Source organism: Populus alba, chromosome 16 (assembly GCF_005239225.2).
Source record: "Populus alba chromosome 16, ASM523922v2, whole genome shotgun sequence".
Taxonomy (NCBI): domain Eukaryota; kingdom Viridiplantae; phylum Streptophyta; class Magnoliopsida; order Malpighiales; family Salicaceae; genus Populus; species Populus alba.
Genome location: NC_133299.1, coordinates 14,639,427 through 14,657,720, shown reverse-complemented (window position 1 = coordinate 14,657,720; position 18,294 = coordinate 14,639,427). Strand labels below are relative to the sequence as shown.

General features: G+C 31.8%; 3 protein-coding genes across 6 annotated transcripts; all 3 read left to right on the top strand.

Annotated features, from left to right (window-relative positions):
- Window positions 1-30: 30 nt before the first annotated feature.
- Window positions 31-3,920, top strand: LOC118056146 (putative pentatricopeptide repeat-containing protein At3g08820). 2 transcript variants are annotated; one of them, XM_035068269.1, is made up of 3 exons: window positions 31-2,252; window positions 3,185-3,281; window positions 3,367-3,920. In XM_035068269.1, exon 1 carries the CDS (start codon window positions 65-67, stop codon window positions 2,111-2,113), a length of 2,049 nt encoding a protein of 682 aa, XP_034924160.1. In that variant the 5' UTR covers window positions 31-64; the 3' UTR covers window positions 2,114-2,252; window positions 3,185-3,281; window positions 3,367-3,920. The 2 variants fall into 2 exon arrangements, with proteins under 2 accessions (XP_034924160.1, XP_034924159.1); XM_035068268.2 differs by having other exon boundaries at window positions 3,185-3,920.
- Window positions 3,921-6,021: 2,101 nt separating this feature from the next.
- On the top strand, window positions 6,022-6,912 carry LOC118056145 (uncharacterized). The gene has a single exon (XM_035068267.2). It carries the CDS (start codon window positions 6,165-6,167, stop codon window positions 6,675-6,677), a length of 513 nt encoding a protein of 170 aa, XP_034924158.1. The 5' UTR covers window positions 6,022-6,164; the 3' UTR covers window positions 6,678-6,912.
- A 5,089-nt stretch (window positions 6,913-12,001) lies between these two features.
- On the top strand, window positions 12,002-15,109 carry LOC118056144 (uncharacterized). 3 transcript variants are annotated; one of them, XR_012168107.1, is made up of 5 exons: window positions 12,002-12,614; window positions 12,766-12,835; window positions 12,938-13,028; window positions 13,345-13,409; window positions 14,842-15,109. XR_012168107.1 is itself a non-coding variant. In XM_035068266.2 (4 exons), the coding sequence occupies exons 1-3, from the start codon at window positions 12,303-12,305 to the stop codon at window positions 12,991-12,993; spliced, it is 438 nt and encodes a 145-aa protein (XP_034924157.1). In that variant the 5' UTR covers window positions 12,002-12,302; the 3' UTR covers window positions 12,994-13,028; window positions 13,345-13,849. The 3 variants fall into 3 exon arrangements, 2 of the variants coding, with proteins under 2 accessions (XP_034924157.1, XP_034924155.1); XM_035068266.2 differs by lacking the exon at window positions 14,842-15,109 and having other exon boundaries at window positions 13,345-13,849; XM_035068264.2 differs by lacking the exon at window positions 13,345-13,409 and having other exon boundaries at window positions 12,003-12,614.
- The last annotated feature ends 3,185 nt before the right edge of the window (window positions 15,110-18,294 follow it).

The following is an 18,294-nucleotide window of genomic DNA, read 5'->3' as shown; positions in this document are numbered from 1 at the left end:
TCGATTACCAACACATGTTTTATACTTTTATTAACTAATTCATTCATGTGTATAACAACGAAGTATGTCTTCCTTAATCGTCACAAAATCAGCAGGCATCAGGAACCGCCTCATTCAAGGATTCAGCTCTCTCAAACACCTAAAACACATCCACGCAGCACTTCTCCGTCTCGGCCTCGATGAAGACACTTACCTCCTTAACAAGGTCTTACGTTTCAGCTTCAACTTTGGCAACACGAACTATTCCTTTCGCATATTAGATCAAACGAAAGAACCCAACATTTTCCTTTTCAATACAATGATTCGTGGCTTAGTTTTGAACGATTGTTTTCAAGAATCCATTGAGATTTACCACTCTATGAGGAAAGAAGGGCTTTCTCCTGATAGTTTTACTTTCCCTTTTGTCTTGAAAGCGTGCGCGAGGGTTTTGGATTCTGAGTCGGGTGTCAAGATGCATAGCCTTGTGGTGAAAGCGGGTTGTGAAGCGGATACGTTCGTTAAGATAAGTTTGATTAATTTGTATATGAAATGTGGGTTTATAGATAATGCATTTAAGGTGTTTGATGATATTCCTGAGAAGAATTTTGCGTCGTGGACGGCGACAATAAGTGGGTATGTTGGTGTTGGGAAATGTAAGGAGGCGATTGATATGTTTCGTAGGTTGTTGAAGATGGATTTGAGGCCGGATAGTTTTAGTCTTGTTGAAGTTTTGTCTGCTTGCAAGCGAACTGGGGATTTGAGAAGTGGGGAGTGGATTGATGAGTATATAACGGAGAATGGCATGGTGAGGAATGTGTTTGTGGCTACTGCTTTGGTGGATTTTTATGGCAAATGTGGAAACATGGAGAGAGCGCGTAGCGTCTTTGATGGGATGCTGGAGAAGAATATTGTTTCTTGGAGTTCTATGATTCAGGGTTATGCTTCTAATGGGTTGCCTAAAGAAGCTTTAGACCTCTTTTTTAAAATGTTGAATGAGGGTTTGAAACCTGATTGTTATGCTATGGTGGGAGTTCTTTGTTCTTGTGCGAGGTTAGGGGCGCTAGAATTAGGGGACTGGGCTAGCAATTTGATCAATGGAAATGAGTTTTTGGATAATTCTGTCTTGGGTACGGCATTGATTGACATGTATGCAAAATGTGGGAGAATGGATAGAGCCTGGGAAGTTTTTAGGGGGATGAGGAAGAAAGATAGAGTAGTTTGGAATGCAGCTATATCAGGTCTTGCCATGAGCGGACATGTGAAAGATGCATTAGGGCTTTTTGGCCAAATGGAGAAGTCTGGGATCAAGCCAGACAGGAACACTTTTGTCGGCTTACTTTGTGCTTGTACTCATGCTGGTCTAGTTGAAGAGGGTCGTCGATATTTCAATAGTATGGAGTGTGTTTTTACCTTGACTCCAGAAATTGAACACTATGGATGCATGGTGGATCTTCTTGGTCGTGCAGGTTGCTTAGATGAAGCTCATCAGCTTATCAAAAGTATGCCAATGGAAGCCAATGCTATTGTTTGGGGAGCATTGCTGGGTGGATGCAGGCTGCATAGAGACACCCAATTGGTGGAACTCGTGCTGAAAAAACTCATAGCATTAGAACCGTGGCACTCAGGTAATTATGTTCTTTTGTCAAATATATATGCAGCAAGTCACAAATGGGAAGATGCAGCAAAGATTAGGTCAATCATGAGTGAGAGGGGGGTTAAGAAAATACCAGGGTATAGTTGGATTGAAGTGGATGGAGTTTTTCATCAATTCCTTGTGGGGGATACGTCCCATCCCTTATCAGAGAAGATATATGCAAAACTTGGTGAATTGGCCAAGGACTTAAAAGCAGCAGGTTATGTTCCCACGACAGATCATGTGCTGTTTGACATAGAAGAAGAAGAGAAGGAGCATTTCATTGGTTGTCACAGCGAGAAGCTGGCTGTTGCCTTTGGTTTGATAAGCACAGCTCCAAATGACAAAATTCTTGTTGTGAAAAACCTTCGTGTTTGTGGTGATTGTCATGAGGCAATAAAGCACATTTCTAGAATTGCAGGTAGAGAGATAATTGTGAGAGATAACAATCGATTCCATTGCTTTACTGATGGTTTGTGTTCGTGTAAAGATTATTGGTGAAAACTGTTTGAGGTAATGTTTTCACTGGGGCATGTTTGACGTGTTATACTGATCCACCATTCTTCAGAGATAAAACAACATCTGCTGGAATAGAAATCAGTACAAGCTCAGAGGGAGAAGAAACTTCCGAAAAGCAAAGGTATGTATAGGATCAAAATTCTTGAGTGTATCATATAAAAAGAGAGTTTTATGAATCTCACCAATGTAGGATTCATCCAAGGATTTTATTTGAGCAAAACACCAGTCTGGCTGCTGTCTATCTCTCAATTTTTTTAGGTTTGGCCTGCAAGGAATCCTCTTGGTGGCAAGTTAGGCCACTTTTAAAGCTTTCTGTATGCATGCATGCAAATGTAAAAAATATCATAAATTCATATGAATTAAGAGCATAGAACTTTATTTATTAAACAATTAAATTTAAAATTATTGAGTTCAAAAAATTAAGAATAAAAACTTGAAATCATATAGATATATGAAAATATCAGGGGAATATTCTCAGATTTTGCTAATAAAAATAAGAAATGCCTAATAGTGAAAAGGAATGTAGTAATGAAAAAAAAACCTTAAAACAAGGAAATAAAAATAATAATAACAGAAAGATGGTGAATGGGTGGGTTGTTTTTATTAAATAATGGCACTTTTGAAGTTTTAAGAGTTTCTAATGGTGAAAAAAGGATGCAAGCAAGAACTTCTTTTCATTTTTGGGACATCCTCTTGGTACGTGACATTCTTCTTTGAAAGAGAACCTCACCGAAGCTTGCTAACGAGTTGCATTTTATGAGGCAATGCCTGTACTCGAGCATTTACTGGTAGTCTGGTACAGGCATTACCTCATAAACTAGAGATGAAAAGTTATGAATCATGTCCGCAATATTATGTCAATTGAGTGAATTATTTTTGCTGCATTTTCTGTCATTTTACATCTGGGAAATGTGTTCTTATATCAAGTTTGTTACCTCTGTGATGCTTAATTTGATGCACAATGTTAGAGGTTTATAAGCAGTTAATCGGTGATGATAGTGAAACTGTGTCTTGATGAGTAGCTCAACAGTTTTTGACATTTTTTTATGGCAGGACCAAAGCAGCAAGGCAATCATGCCAATTACATGCAATTGGTTTGGATTTTTGCTTCAAAATCCCCAGTTTGATGCCACACATGATTGAAAGCCAGGTAATGGTGTTTTGCAGGGTCCTGTTCTTCGGCTGGTTTTTCTGATGTCTTAGGCTGCAAAATCCTTTCTTTGCAACATTTTTAGTCCCTTTGCAAGTGAGAAAGGTAATTGAATCCTGAATGAGTTCGACCCCAGACCGGACCAAATTTAGCAGCAAGAAATTCACTGCCAGAATAGATATCAACTGAGATTGGATCTCCTCCTGCTTTTCCTCTATGTGCTTTATTTGCCACTCCATTTCTTGATTCGTTTCTGTTCTCTCATTTTGGCATTGCATATCTATTGTTCCGGGGACTTTTTTTCTTATTTATCCGTATAGCTCGTTTACTTGAAGCCTGCAGCAGCAACAAGGCCAAGCATTTGGGGTTTTCAGGACCCAAAAATCAACCTGAAGATTGCTGCCATCTTGGGAAAAGCAAATGCAGTTCACCTGGTCTCTCTATTTATGTGTGGGCAAGCACTAGTATGATTTTCAATTTTGAAATAGCCCTTGGCTGGAAGTGACAAAGATGACAGGGTAGGGTGATTGTTGAGGAAAACTTGTTCAAGTTGGTGTTCATTTCAGTGAAAATGCTTCAAAGATGCTATGTTCTCCCTTGAACAGCTTAATAACTACAAATCTTGGCGTTCTTTTGCTCTCCACTGTCTAGACTTGAATCTCTTTCTTCTGGTTTTGTCATTGATGAGTGCAGAAATTTTATTGATTAAAAAACGAAGAAAAATACCTGCTACAGCTGACACAAACAACCGACATAATTCTAATTGGAGCAAAAATCGTTAAATAAATGAGTCAGAAATAGGATAAAGATGAAGAGTCTCGATGTTACTTTATCAGGGTCCATGCTTCCTACTATTAGATGGCTACTCTCTCAAGCTTTCTGCAAAACTTATGTTCTGAGGATTCTATAATTCACTGAGTCAATCTTTGTCACAGTGGCTGATTTGCTACAGTCCCATCATTGGTTCCTTCCCTTCATGATACAGACATAAGCACAATTAGCAACAAGCCAACAAGCATAAAAAGACAGAATTCGACGAAATAGGTTATCACACAAAAAACAAAGTTGCAGAAAGTCTGATTTTTACAATCTATTTAACTTTAAATAGGATAGAAAATCAACCTTACATGCTAATAAAATAAGAATCCTAAATTCAAAAGGAAGAAAAACACACAAAAAAAAGAGAGAATTATATAAAATCCAGAAAAATCAAGAAAAAATAACAAGAGTGACTCAAATAATATCTTTGAGGTCAAATTTGATGGTGTTTTGGAGTTTGTTTGATTATAGCCAACTATGTTTTTCAAAGAATTGAGTTCCATGAATCTTTTGAAAAACTTCGAATCTGATTTAAAGCTCTTTAAGCGTGAAGTTAAAAAAGAGAGGCAAAAAACAAGAGAGGATTGAAAATTATGGCTTTTTAATGCTATTTTATTAGTCTGGTGTGATTTAGCCTCCTACTGAACTTAGTTCTATTCATCTAGTCTTTAAATATATCTATCAGTTCATCTGCATGATCCATTGCGTTTTAGTGACCCCATCTAAAACCAAGTTAAATCCCTTCCCAGACTGTCCAGAACTTTTATTTTCTACTAGTCTAGCTACATGACTTCATTTATAATAACATAGTTTTAAAACACAATTTAGACTTTATTTATAATAGCATAGTTTTAAAACTCAATTTAAAAAATTAAAAAATCAAATGGTGTTATTTTGAAAATAAAAATAAAAGTAAAAAGTCAAAAAAATTAATAATTGAGTCAAGTCCGAGTCGGTGGAATGGAATAAAGTTGGGTTTTGATTGGGTCAGGTGAATTATTTTTGTCAATTTGAATATTTCTAAACAGTCAATCAATAATTAAAATTGATAAATTTTTATTTTAAATTAATACTTTTTTATTAAAATAATATTATTTTAATCTAGACACGTAAGGGATATAGCTCAAAGTTAAATCTTAAAACTATGCTTCCTTCGCCTAATAATACAAGACACTCTCTCGCATCCGCCCACCGATTGCCTTCACCTCTCATCCACATCCACTTATGACGTATCCAATGACGAGGTGAAATAGAAATACTTCAACACTCTGGCTCAGTCAACCCTCCCCACCAGGTCCTACCATTCATCGAGTTTATGGCCACCTTTCACTCTCATTTTCAACAATTTCTTTTATAATTTAAAAAAATTATTTTTAAAATTAACCTATAAAATAATTTAAAAATATTAAAATTATATTAATTTAAATAGCAGAAAAAACATAAAAAATATTTTAAAAATTTTTTTAAAATATAAAAATATGATGGAAAGTACAGGTAGGATTATTCTTTCTTCCGTAATGGAAACAATTCTAGCTCTGGCCAAAATAGAGACAAAATCAGCATTCTAGAAAATGGCCAAAATAGAGAACAAATGCATGTTTTTATTTATTTATTTATTTAAATAGATGTCCGAATCAATTTACACATACCATAATTAATTCTACATCCTACTGAATATCCTGCAAACCACACATGTACTAGAACAAAAAGGAAATAAGTTCTTTTTACCTAGGTCTTCCAATGTAAAATAGAGACAAAATCAGCATTCTAGAAAATGGCCAAAATAGAGAACAAATGCGTGTTTTTGTTCTTACTCGCTGCTGACCGACCTCTCTCTCACGTCACAACTCCCGTCAACAAACACCATATTACTCTTCTTTTACACTCTTTTGACCGTCCACTCTGCTACATTACTCCCACCCCTCCTTCCACTCTTCTTCTCTCTATATATATACCCTCCGCTGTTCTCCAATGTCCTAAAACATCAACCAGATCAAAGAAACAGTGTTGAAGACAATCCTGCTAGCTGATATTCAATTCAAACTTGAAACCCTACAGAAAAACATGGGAAACTACACTTCTTGTTGTGTTGTTTTTACCTGCTCAAGAAAAGTACCCAAGACTGCAAAACTTATGGATTCTCAGGGGAACTTGAGGCAGGTAAGTCTCCCAGTGAAAGCTGCAGAGCTTATGCTTGAAGAACCTGGCCATGCAATTTGTCCATTGCATGAGCTCAAGCAAAGGAGTCGTGTAGTAGCCATGCGAGCTGATGATGAGCTTTTGCCGGGAAAGGTATACTTGTTAGTTACTTTAAGTAAGGTAAACTGTAAGATTTCTGCGTCGGAGGTGGCAATCATGGAGTCTAGTATTGCTGCTTGTGCGAAAAGGTCGAGCAAGAAGAGAAATGGTGCCAAGGTTTTGCCTGCTATGGCTGTGGAGATGAGGGAGTTGGAGGAGGGATCAGAGGGCGAGGTTAACGTTTTAGAAGGAAATGATCTTACGACCTCTACCAGTTGCCGGTTAGTGAATTATAGGCCGTGGACTCCGGCGTTGGAACCGATATCGGAGGATTTTTGATCGGAGAAGGATATTTTTTTTCTCTTAAATTGTCCAGATCACTGTTTTTAACCGGGCAGGTTAATTCATGACCTTCTCGTTCTGGGCTTTGTTTTTTTATATATATAAAAAAAAAATAGACATCAAGATAAACCTAAATCAAATTGAGATGTAATGATAGGGCTACTCAATGAGAAATTAGGTGTGCATATGGTTAACTAACAAGTAGGATTAAAGAATTCAATTGATTTGTTAATTTATTACTCCTGTGTAAATTTTTTTTTTCTGGTGTCAATTGTGAGATGATTGATTGTCATTATGCTAAATAGATGGCCTTCATTATGCCATATGCTAGTCTAACTTCTTCTTTTTTTTTTATCACATAAAAAGAGTATTAAAGTGATGCAAACATTTCCATACAAGTAAAAATAATCAAGAATTCGGGGTGATTGAATTAATTAAGTTTAATAAACTTTTATAATTTTAATAGTATAAAAAAAAAGAGCAATTATAATAAAGAAACTAACAAAAAACTAGCAAAGAAAAAAAGGTAAAAAAAAAAATGATTTGAACCCATCCATGTTAATATGTCAAATTTAAAATTTGGTCGTAATATCGAGGTAATCCTATTAAAATCAAATTAAAATAAATTAATAAAACTCAATTATCAAACAACACATTGTTGAAGGTTAAAATAAAAAATTTAAATAAAAGCAATGAAAAAAAAGATTTGAGTTAACATGTTAATCTCACGACTATGTGCATTGGATTGGAATAACCAAGAAAAAAGAAAAAAAAAAAAAAAAAAAAAATAATTCATAATAAATTAAACATTGAAGGATGAGATTAAAAAAAAATCAAATTTAACAAAAAAATTTTAAAAAAAAAACTGAAGTCAACTCATATTAATATACCAAACTTATGACCCTAGTCATGAACTAGATATTAACACCATAGAAGGCAAAACCCCAAAAATTAACAAAGTAAATATTCAATCACAAAAATACTAGGGTATGAAATTGGCAAAAAAAGACAATAAAAAAAGATTCTAAAACAAAAGAAATAGAAAAAAAAAGGATCAAATTTGATATAAATATAAATCAAAATCAAATATTAATGGATGAAATTTAAGGAAAAAACAATTATGAAAAGAATAAATAATAAATAAATATCAATTAAAAAAACAAGGACCGAATTTGATTTAAGAATTAAATAAAACCAAATGACAATAGATGAAATTTAAAAAAGAATAATTTAAAAAGATAAAAAAAAAAAAAGTAATAACTTGTGTTAATACTCGAAACCTGTAACACCGATTATGAGCTCAGGGTTGACCCTATAGAAGACAAACCCTAAAGAAATAACAAAGTGAAACTCTCAACTACAAACTACAAGGGATGAAATTGAAAAGAAAAATACAATAAAAAAGAATCTAAAACAAAATAAATAGCAATAAAAAGAAAAGAAACCAAATTTGATATAAAAAATCAAAATCAAATATTGAGAGATGAAATTAAAAACCAAAGTCAATTATAAAAAATGATAAAAAAATAGCAATTAAAAAAATAAAGATTAAATTTGATATAAAAATTAATGAAAGCAAATTATAAGGGATCAAATTGAACAAAAAAAATAAAAAAAAAAAAAAAAATAACAATCAAAATAATAAGAATCAAATTATATACATTAAATAAATGAAAGGGAAATTATGTATCTTGTCAAGGAGAAGAGAGAGAAAATGGGAGGAAGAAAAAAAATATCTACTAAAGCCACATTACTAGCCTGTTGATTACATACACCCTGCCACTAGTAAGATCTTGGTATGTCGTTTTTAAACCTACCCTAAAAGGTGGTGTTTAATTGCTGAATAAGCTTGCACTCGTCACCTGAAGGGCATGATCTCTTTCTTGTTGTTGTATATGCCAGGCACTTGTTCTTTTAAATTATATTTTATATATGTTGAAAGAACTATATGCTTCTTAGCCTATTTGATAATTAAAGAAAAACTATAATGAAATGATGAAAACATCTCTGGATAGAAGTTTAAGAAAATAAAATTTTAAGGATAGTTAAATAATTATACTGTGCAAAAAAAATGAAAAGTAAAAATAAAAAACATGCCTTGCCTAAGTTACATTTTATTTATTTATTTTAAGGGTAGATTAATAACTTCATTGTACAACAAATCTATAAAATGACTGATTTAAAATATAAATATTCTAAAATTAAGTTTAACTAACATTTAGTTAACGTGCCAAAATCTAGGTAAATTTTATTAATTAAATCAAATGTCAATTTATAATCACATAAATGGAGATCTTTTTCATTCACACACAAATAAAAGAAAATAATATATTCTATAAATAGATGGTGAGTAAAACAAATCATATCTCTTTCTCTCGTAACAAAACGAAAATGATTGAGAGATGGTGATTAAAATCTAAATTTAAAATAAGATATTGGAGAAAATTATTAAAGATGATATTTGCTGAATTGCCAAAAATTAATATTAATAGATAAATTTGTAAAAATGGGTGATTTTTAGGTGGCATAAAGAAATTAAAAATCTAATTTAATTTATAAAGAAGATGTATAACATAAAAGAATTCTGAATTTGTAATTTGAATTTTTTTATTAATATGTAATTATAAATTAGAATATAAATGATGTTATTCATTTAGTATTACTTTTCAAAAATTAGCTTCAATAATAACTTTTGAACAAATAGTAAAAAACTCGCATCTCAAGTGTCAACATACATGTAACTAGTTAAAAAAAAAATAGCACATTTATCATGCTATTATATAGTTTTGGAATATAAAAAATAGATTATAATAAAATAATTAAAAAAAACTTTCTCATAATTATACAACTGATTTTCATTGTTTTACTGTTTAGGATAAGGACAACAATCACTAATACTCATAGAATAAATTAATAAAAGATAATGGCTCGCATGCGTATCCTAACCAGCTGGTTTGGATAAACAAATTATGTCATAGTATTATCAAATCTTAAGAGAGTGCGCAACTGTAAGCAACAATCACTTCTTTTCTAATATTAAAATCCAAAAATCGGCATAAATATATTGTTATTAAATTAAGCCTCGATTTGTGGGTTCAACACAATTATAAATATAATTTTTAAACTTGGTCTGATCCCATATTTGAATTCCAAATTTTAATCGGGGTGCCTGTAATTTTTTTTTAAAAATTAAAATGATGTTTAGTAAAAAAAATAAAAATTAACGAGTTGCAACCGGGTTTTTGATAAAATAACCCTAATTTTTTTTTCTTTATTTTTTTTTAAACTCGGCTTGGTTTTAGCCCCAGGTCGGTGGGGTTCCAAGTTGGCCAAATCCCAAGTCAGACCAAAATTTCAAAATTATAAATGGTAAGCAATAATCACTCTCTCCTTTTTTTTATTCTTTTCTTTTTAATTCAAACCCTTTATTTTATAACATTTGAAGTCCAAAAATATTCGTGCAAGTCTTGAATTAAAAAAAAAAAAGGGTAAGTAGTTGTTGCACAACACTTGATTTATAATTAAATTTTGAATTTTTAAATTATTGTTGTAAAATATTTATGTTAGATAGGTTGAGAACTTGATTTAATAATTTATCAGATATTAAACTTAAATATCTATAACTTGTTAAATCCTTATCTTATCTTATATTATGAATTATATTGAGTTTTTATCCGTACATAGTTGAGTTAATCTTATCTTATTTACTAAGTTCATTGAATATGATTTGTTGAGTTGAATTTTTGTTTTGCATGTGACACATGTAATTTTATAGTTGCATATGAGCTATGTAACTTTTTAAATTAAGCTATTTTTTAATATAAGTTTTTAACTCTGATATTTTTCTAATTTTGACATTTTTTCTACTTTCTATAAAAAACCTCTAACGATTTACTTTAAATTAAATTAAATTAAATAAGAGTCAAAACCTATTTTATTTTTTTTTTAAAAAAATCTTGAAATAATATTATTTTAAATTAATCTAAGTCAATATTCCTAGCATGTAACTCAAATAATGACATTATATTTAATAATTTTGTTTAAAAATCAAAACAAGAAAACTAAAATTTATTTTTCTAGAGTGTAACATCAATTAATTCAACACATTTTCTCTTCTTTTCTTGGCTTCTCATACAAACTCACAACCAGAAAGATTGCATTTAATTTATTGGGCAGCCACAAATATTATCTTAGCCATTAGCTCAGCTGATTTGGACAGCAATTTTTACAGCCACGACCACAAGTGGTGCCAGAAAAAAAAGGTTGTCCTCTCCTCGGTACAAGCACCTTCTCCATGCTGGGTAAGAGCTTGGGTTCAAATCGGGTCACTGCAATTTTATATTGGTGACTCACACTTGTGTTACTTCATTTACAACTTTAATATGTAGTATTTTAAATTAGTATATTAAAACAATGTAAAAATAAAAAATAAATAATTTGAAGATAAAAAAACAATTTTTTTTAAAGTACAATCCACTCACAAGCATATCTATTTAAGTATAAAAATAATTATTTGAGTATTTTCAGAGCTATTGAAGATTTATATGATCGTTAATTTTAGGATCCGTGAAATTAGTCTGAGTGCGTGTAAATTTACCCGAATATCTATTTTAATAAAAAAAATAAAAAAATAATTATTAATTGAGCTTGTCTTGTTTAGAGTTTAGAATAATTTGTCATGGTTAATTAAATCTAGTTTTGATACTTGGGTTGATTCATTAACCAAGTAATTTGGAGCTTGATAGGAGTTGGACTGTATTTTGAATTATTTGTTTGTTGACCAAACTAAATATTAATGATTCGACGAGTTAATGTATAATTTAGTTGACTTATGCTCTAACATGAATAAAAATAAAAAATTAAAAAAATCAATATAATTTTAAATAAAATTAATCAAATCAAAATAATGGGTAAATTATTGATTAACTCAATGTCCACCAGTCTAATAGTGATATATCCATATAATTTAGATCTTGTTTGTTTTTGTGTTTTAAAAATATTTTTTAAAAGATTTAATTTAATTTTTTTTATTTTAAATTAATATTTTTTAATATTTTCAGATTATTTTGATGTGCTGATATTAAAAATAATTTTTAATATATAAAATAAATATTATTTTAATATATTTTTAAATAAAACACATTTTAAAAAATAATCAAAATAACCTTTTATCTATATATTTTTTTTGGAGAAAAAAAAAAAAAAAAGGAAGAAGAAGGAAACAAACAAGGTACAAGTGGCCCTTGAATTAACGTGTCTTGAGTTTTTAACAAAACTAAAATCAGACACAAACCACTAGAGGACATCCTTCTAGCCCACAAATTCTTTAAATAACACAAAGCTTTGAAACCTAAACGCCACCGTTTTTCTCTTTCTTGTCTCCTTTACTCCTCTCCTCTCTGTATGTAGCCAGCTTTTGCCGTCTCACTCTCCTTTGTTTATGCTCCCTCCCTCATTCTCAACCCTCTTTTAAAAGCACACAAAAATGGCCTAAAAGCAAAACCCAAATAGAAAAGATTAGTGTTTTAGGCCTAGAAAGGCACAAAGTTTCCATCTTTCATGTTTTGCTTTGGTGTGTGTGTGTAGATATCTATAAAGATTCTTGGGGTCTTCAATTCTTTTATGGGAAAAGCGCTTTCTAATATATCCAAGCAGCTGGTTCATCATCACTCAAAAAAACAAGCAAAAACCACATCGATAATTAAACAGTTCGAGAAGATGGAAAACAGTTCTGGTTTAGACAAGAGCAGCAGCAACAACGGTACTGGTAACAGCAACAACACACGTGTGCCTTTGTCAGATGTTGTGTCTGATTGTATTAAGAGGTGGTTTAAAGACACACTCAAGGAAGCCAAAGCAGGAGATATCAATATGCAAGTCTTGGTTAGTCAAATGTATTATAGTGGTTATGGAGTCCCTAAAGATGAACAAAAGGTATGCTCTTTTTTTTTTAAAAAAAATCTTTTTATGGTTTGGTGTTGCTTTTGTTTATGATTTGATGAATTGGAGTTGTTGGGGTTTTGTGTTGGGTTATTGATGATGAATTTGAGAGTGTTTATTTTGTGTTTGTTTGTTGGGATTGTAGGGAAGAATTTGGATGACAAGAGCATCAAGGACTAGGTCTTGGGTTTGGAAGGTTTCTAATAAGCAACCAGGTTTGGTTATGATCTGTGTTGTCATTTATTTTTCATCAAATATTAGTATGGCTATCAGGGTCATTACTGATATTGCTTCCTTGGTTTATCGTTCTTTGTTAGGGTATAATGCAAGTGATTCGGATTCGGATTCGGATGAATTGAAGGGTGATTCTTAATTAGACCAAGAATTGGGTTTCAAAACAATTGAAAGGTGAGCTTGTGTCCTGGTTGTTCTTGACCATTTTGTCTGTTTAAGTTGTATTTGTTATATTTTCTGTGCTCTATTTTGTGTAGAAATAGATTCCAAGAGTGTCTTGAGTACTTCACATGTTTTCTTGAGTCTGGTTTTATGGAAATTCATCACTAGTCATGCAAGTGGCTTTATTTGGGGCAGCAAGGGATTCTGACTGTATTTTGAAGTCATTTGCTTGTTAAGTTAATGATAATGAATTTGATTGTGATTACATGATAACAAGTCTGTCATCTGCCTTGACTTTTGAGACAAATTTGGTGTATTTCTTTATCAGATTCTCAGGACTAAGAAGAATTCACCTCTCCTTCTTTGGGTCATCTGAATACTAGACAAGCTGAAGTATATATAATAGTTCATCTCTCTCTTTTGTGCTCAAATATTCCCAGGCTGGATGACCAGCCTATCCAGCCTTAGATGCTAATGGATGGGGTATGAAATCTGACAGATGCCTGATAGGAGAGTGTCACTACAAATATTCCCCTAGAACTTGTTTAGCGTTTGAGTTGGGGAGCATCTTTGAACATGGAATATTAGGCTGAGTATCCAGCCTATCAGGGAAATAAACAACAGCTCCCCCCCCTTTCTTCCTTGGCTCTGGATTCCTGTTTTGTTTCAAAGTGTTTGCGCAGTCAATTTTCAATTATACTACATTGTGTGATCCAGACTAATTTATTTCCTTGTCCATCTAAACAAAAGTATTATTTGTATTATATGTTTTCCACATTCTTATACAATACTTTTAATAGCGGTAATGTGAATTCCATTTACAATTTATTTCATTAGTATCTCTAGTTCCCTTTCTGCTAGTTATTTTGTTGCATAAATTCGCTTTTCTTTATTCTGGAGCTCTTGCATTGTTTTTTCCACTATTTTCATCCTGCTGTTTTGTTCACTCAACCCCTCTTCCCTGCATAATTTAGCAAATTTCTGATCTCTGTCGGGTATTTTTATCTCAGAGCTCTGTAGCTGTAGAGTAGTAAATTAGGATTTGTGAGGATGTTGTTTCTTATAACTGTCCTGGTTTAAAAATTAAAAAATGAACTTCGTAGCATTTGTCTTTTTACCTGATCATTGCTCTTCTATTTCCATGCTCTAAGGTTTTTCATAAACTTTTTTTACCCTAAAACCACTGTCAAGAGCATTCTATTTGGCAAGACTATCCCTCTTCCCTTCTACATCAGAAAATACACAGGGAAATCGCTTCCATTGTGACTGAATTTAGATGTCATACAGACTCTATAGGTTGTAGGATTTTGTACATCCATAGATCTCCAATAGCATTGTGGATTAGCTAGCAAAAGGACACAATGTTTTTCTTGTGCACTATGAATTTGGTTTTCAGGTTATCCTCAAAAATTCGAGGAACTTTTGTATGTTGATGCTTGTTCTCATGAATGAAATATTCTCTCATTTTTTTTTTTTTTTTAAAATGCAACACAGAAAGACAGAAAAATTGAACGAATGCATTTGTGTAAAGTCACAAGATACCGACACTGCGAGGACTGTCTTCTAGAAACCTTTCTCGGGGGAGAAAATGGGTAGATGTAATAAAGCAATTCCATGATTATATCTGGATGTTGCCTTTGTCAATTTTAAAGCATCAATCTTTGCTGGAATTATGATCTATCTGATTTTTGTGCGGCTAAGCCAGTCCTTCTGACATAATTGCATCACCTTTGTGCCAGTTTTCATGCCCATTTATCTGAACCATCTCGTATGATTGGAAGCACTTCTTTATTGGCTTTAATCTCTTCCTTTACTGTATTTGTAGGGATGTTGTTCCCGATCTTCACCAGCTTTCATGTGCTTGTAACAACTCTATCCTCTTTTACCCCTTCCCCTCGTTTGGTTTTCTGTCCCCCCTGGATGTATTTTTGCATTTATACTGTTTGTTACCATAAAAAACTTGGTAATTGTAATTTCGCTACTTCACAGGCAAGAGGCCTTTGCCAGTTGAGTTCATGTAAACGCAAAAATGCTGACCTTTTGGTTTCACAATTTCTTAAAACCAGTGAAATATGATTTTGCTTTTCTTATAATTCATTGGGAAGCTCACTGGGTCTTGAACTAGACAGCAGCAGCTCAGCAAGGGGAACCCTTTCTTTTTCTCATCTCGTTCTAGGTGTCAGCTGAATTTGATCTCAGGTCGTTTTGGATACTGCTAACTTGTAATTCTTCTACCATGGGATGATCACTTTCATACTGAATAATATTGGAAGTTCTAAATGGACCAGAAAAGTAACAGTCATGTTCTATTCTTGAGTTGAATTTCTTGCCTCCAATTTTCTGCTTACTCCAAAGTTCAAAATCCACACTTTGTAGCACCTGTCAACCCTACAACCTTTCAGAATAGAAAATGCAGACAGACTGATTGGCACCCAGAAAGAATTAAAAGGACTGTGAATATGGAGAAGCACGATGCTCTAATGATCATCCTTCAATCCGAAGCAAGATACTCTAATGATCATCCTTTCATTCCAAACCTTGCCTATGCTTCTCCTTTTGCAGCAGCAAGCCAGCAATAGCCTTTCTTCCAGGAATGGGCTGGGTATCTTTGACTGTCACAACTTATCTTGGTTAAGACATTGTAATAGGTGCCTTCATGTTCGTTGATGGGATATCAGGTGGAAGCTCAGAGGTCCTTTCGCTTTTGAAGGGAAGGAAAAGAAGGTGCAATATCAAAGCAAAGTGACCGAATCCAAGAAATTCACAGTTTTCTGACAATCGGCCTCAAATGGTTGTTTGATGGTCACGTACTATTTGGTTTATCATTCCAAAATGCTCAGCAAGGATGGTGTGAGTATATTTGTCAGTGTGTGGTAATGATTGATTTTTAAATAATCTTTCAAAATGTATATTAATGATGTTTTTTTATTTTTTAAAAATTATTTTTAACATTAACATATTAAAATGATCCAAAACATATAAATTGTATTAAATTTTAGAAAAATAAAAAAAAATGAATTTTTATGGGAATATAATTTGTATCATGTGCTTCCTAACGCTTTCAAAATAGTTTGATACAATATCTAATGACAGGAAAGAAAAAAACATAATTAGTTATGCAAATAAAATGTAAACTCAATTTAGATTGAGTTTTGTCTTTTTCTTTTTTTCTTTTATTTTATTTTAGGTAACAACTATTGTTATAAGACTAGATTTGTATCGGCATGATTCAAATCTCGGGTTATGGATATATCGAGTTGATTTATTAGTTAGGGGATCAATCCAAGCTATGATTTTTTTTTTTTAAAAAAAAGACCTTAAAACGACTTTGTTCAAGCTTTTGCCATGTCCTTGAAACAATGTGGCCTAATAGTTCTTGAGTCTATGAGTTAGCCCAGAAATTTGGTCGAGTTTTATAACAAAAGTAACAACTACCAAAAACATCATGGATCAAAATTAGACTCATGAATCCCAAATCCAAAGCGAGCCTTTCTAATTCGCAACTAGATTTAAGAAAAAAAGGGGGCAAATTATAATCCTAAGATTAATTTTCACAATGATGGAAAATTGGGATGCGTAAGATAATCATGAGCCATATAGGCTTGAGAGAAAATATATTCTAATTTTATAGTTTATTATTGACATATACTAAAAAGTTGTAGTATTTTACTGTTGCAGTGAACAGTAAAATATCAAGGTTTTTTTTTCATTTTAGTTCTCAAAACTTTTGAAGTTTTTTTTTTTAATTTTAATTTTATCTTTGAACATTGAGTTTATTGAGTATTGGAATTCATAATTTATTTTTATTTGTTTTCTATGAAGTTATCTCATTCTCATAACTTAAGTTGCGAGTTTTGCGGGTTCAGCTATATTGACGTAAATCATTTTTGTTATTCTTTTTTTTTTATCTCAACTTTATCCTTCAACATTGAATTTAGTGAGAATTGGATTTCATAATTATTATTTGATTTACTTTCTACGAGGTTATCATATTCTCATAACTCGAGTCGTGAGTTTTGCGGGTTAGCTAGGTTGATTCAAGTTTTTTTTTTTTTATAATTGCATTTTTTTTTTCAATCTCATCCTTCAACATTGGGTTGATTGAGAATTATATATAATTTTGCTTTATTTTATTTCTTTGGAGTTATTCTGGTCTCCTAACTCAAACTTGACAAGTTAACCCAAGTTGACTTGGGTCATATTTTTTTTGTTTTTTTTTCAATTTAATTATTTAAAATTGGGTTGATTGGAAATTGAGTTTCATATTTTTTTTTTGGTTTTTTATAGGGTTATCATGGTTTTATGACCTAGATCGCGGGTTAGGTTGGGTGACTCGAGTTTTTTTTTCCCCGCTGTTTTTTAGTTGATTTGTTTTCAATCTAATCCTTCAATATTGAGTTGATTGAGAATTAAACTTTACAATTTATTTTGGTTTATGTTTTATGAGGTTATCTCAATATCATGATTAGAGTTAGGTGTTTGATCGGTTGACTCAAGTGTTTCTTATGTTACTTTTTAATTGATTTTTTTTTTTAATTTCATTCTTTAATATTGTATTGATTGAGAATTGATATTTCTAATTTGTTTCAATTTGATTTCTATAAGATTATTCTAGTTTTAAGAACCAGATTTAACAGGTTTATTCGAGTTAACTTAATTTATTTTTTTAAATAATTTTAGTGGTTAGAAACCTTCGGCTAGATTTTTTAGCAATCAAAGTTTGCCAAAACATTATTACAGTAGACTACGCATGCGTCGTCTATTATGTGTCATTCATTATGAATTTTCTTACATCATTGCCCACTCAATGCTAAGGGTGCAAACGTGTGGGTTTGGGCTAGGCCCAAACATGCCTAGTATAGGTCAACTCACGCCTGCCTTTTTCTTTTTTGAAGTCATGAGTATGAAACCTTCCTTTTACATTATGGTAAATTTTTGCTTAAAAAACATATGCTAGCAATAAAATAAAGTTTTATAAAAAAACAAGTTAATAAGGATATGAGAGTTTTGCATAAATAAATTTTTTTACTCCTTGACTTAAATTATTGAGATTCTTGAGAATTTATATTTAAATTATCTTATAGTTCAATTAAAGAAATGTTTTTAATAAAAAGGTTTTTTTTTTGTTAAAACCAAAAAGAGTATAAATAAGGAATGAGTAATTTACTTAAGAAATGCATTTTCTCTTCTAAGATCTGAATCAATTAAATTTCTATAAATATTTATTTTAATTATAATATAATTAAATAAAATTAACTTTCACACGTCATCGCGTGGA

Coding starts and splice junctions, on each gene's coding strand:
- LOC118056144 (XM_035068264.2), top strand. CDS start 12,303: ATGGGAAAAGCGCTTTCTAATATATCCAAGCAGCTGGTTCATCATCAC. Junction 12,615..12,765: donor TCCCTAAAGATGAACAAAAG/GTATGCTCTTTT, acceptor TTGGGATTGTAG/GGAAGAATTTGGATGACAAG. Junction 12,836..12,937: donor GGTTTCTAATAAGCAACCAG/GTTTGGTTATGA, acceptor GTTCTTTGTTAG/GGTATAATGCAAGTGATTCG.
- LOC118056146 (XM_035068269.1), top strand. CDS start 65: ATGTCTTCCTTAATCGTCACAAAATCAGCAGGCATCAGGAACCGCCTC.
- LOC118056145 (XM_035068267.2), top strand. CDS start 6,165: ATGGGAAACTACACTTCTTGTTGTGTTGTTTTTACCTGCTCAAGAAAA.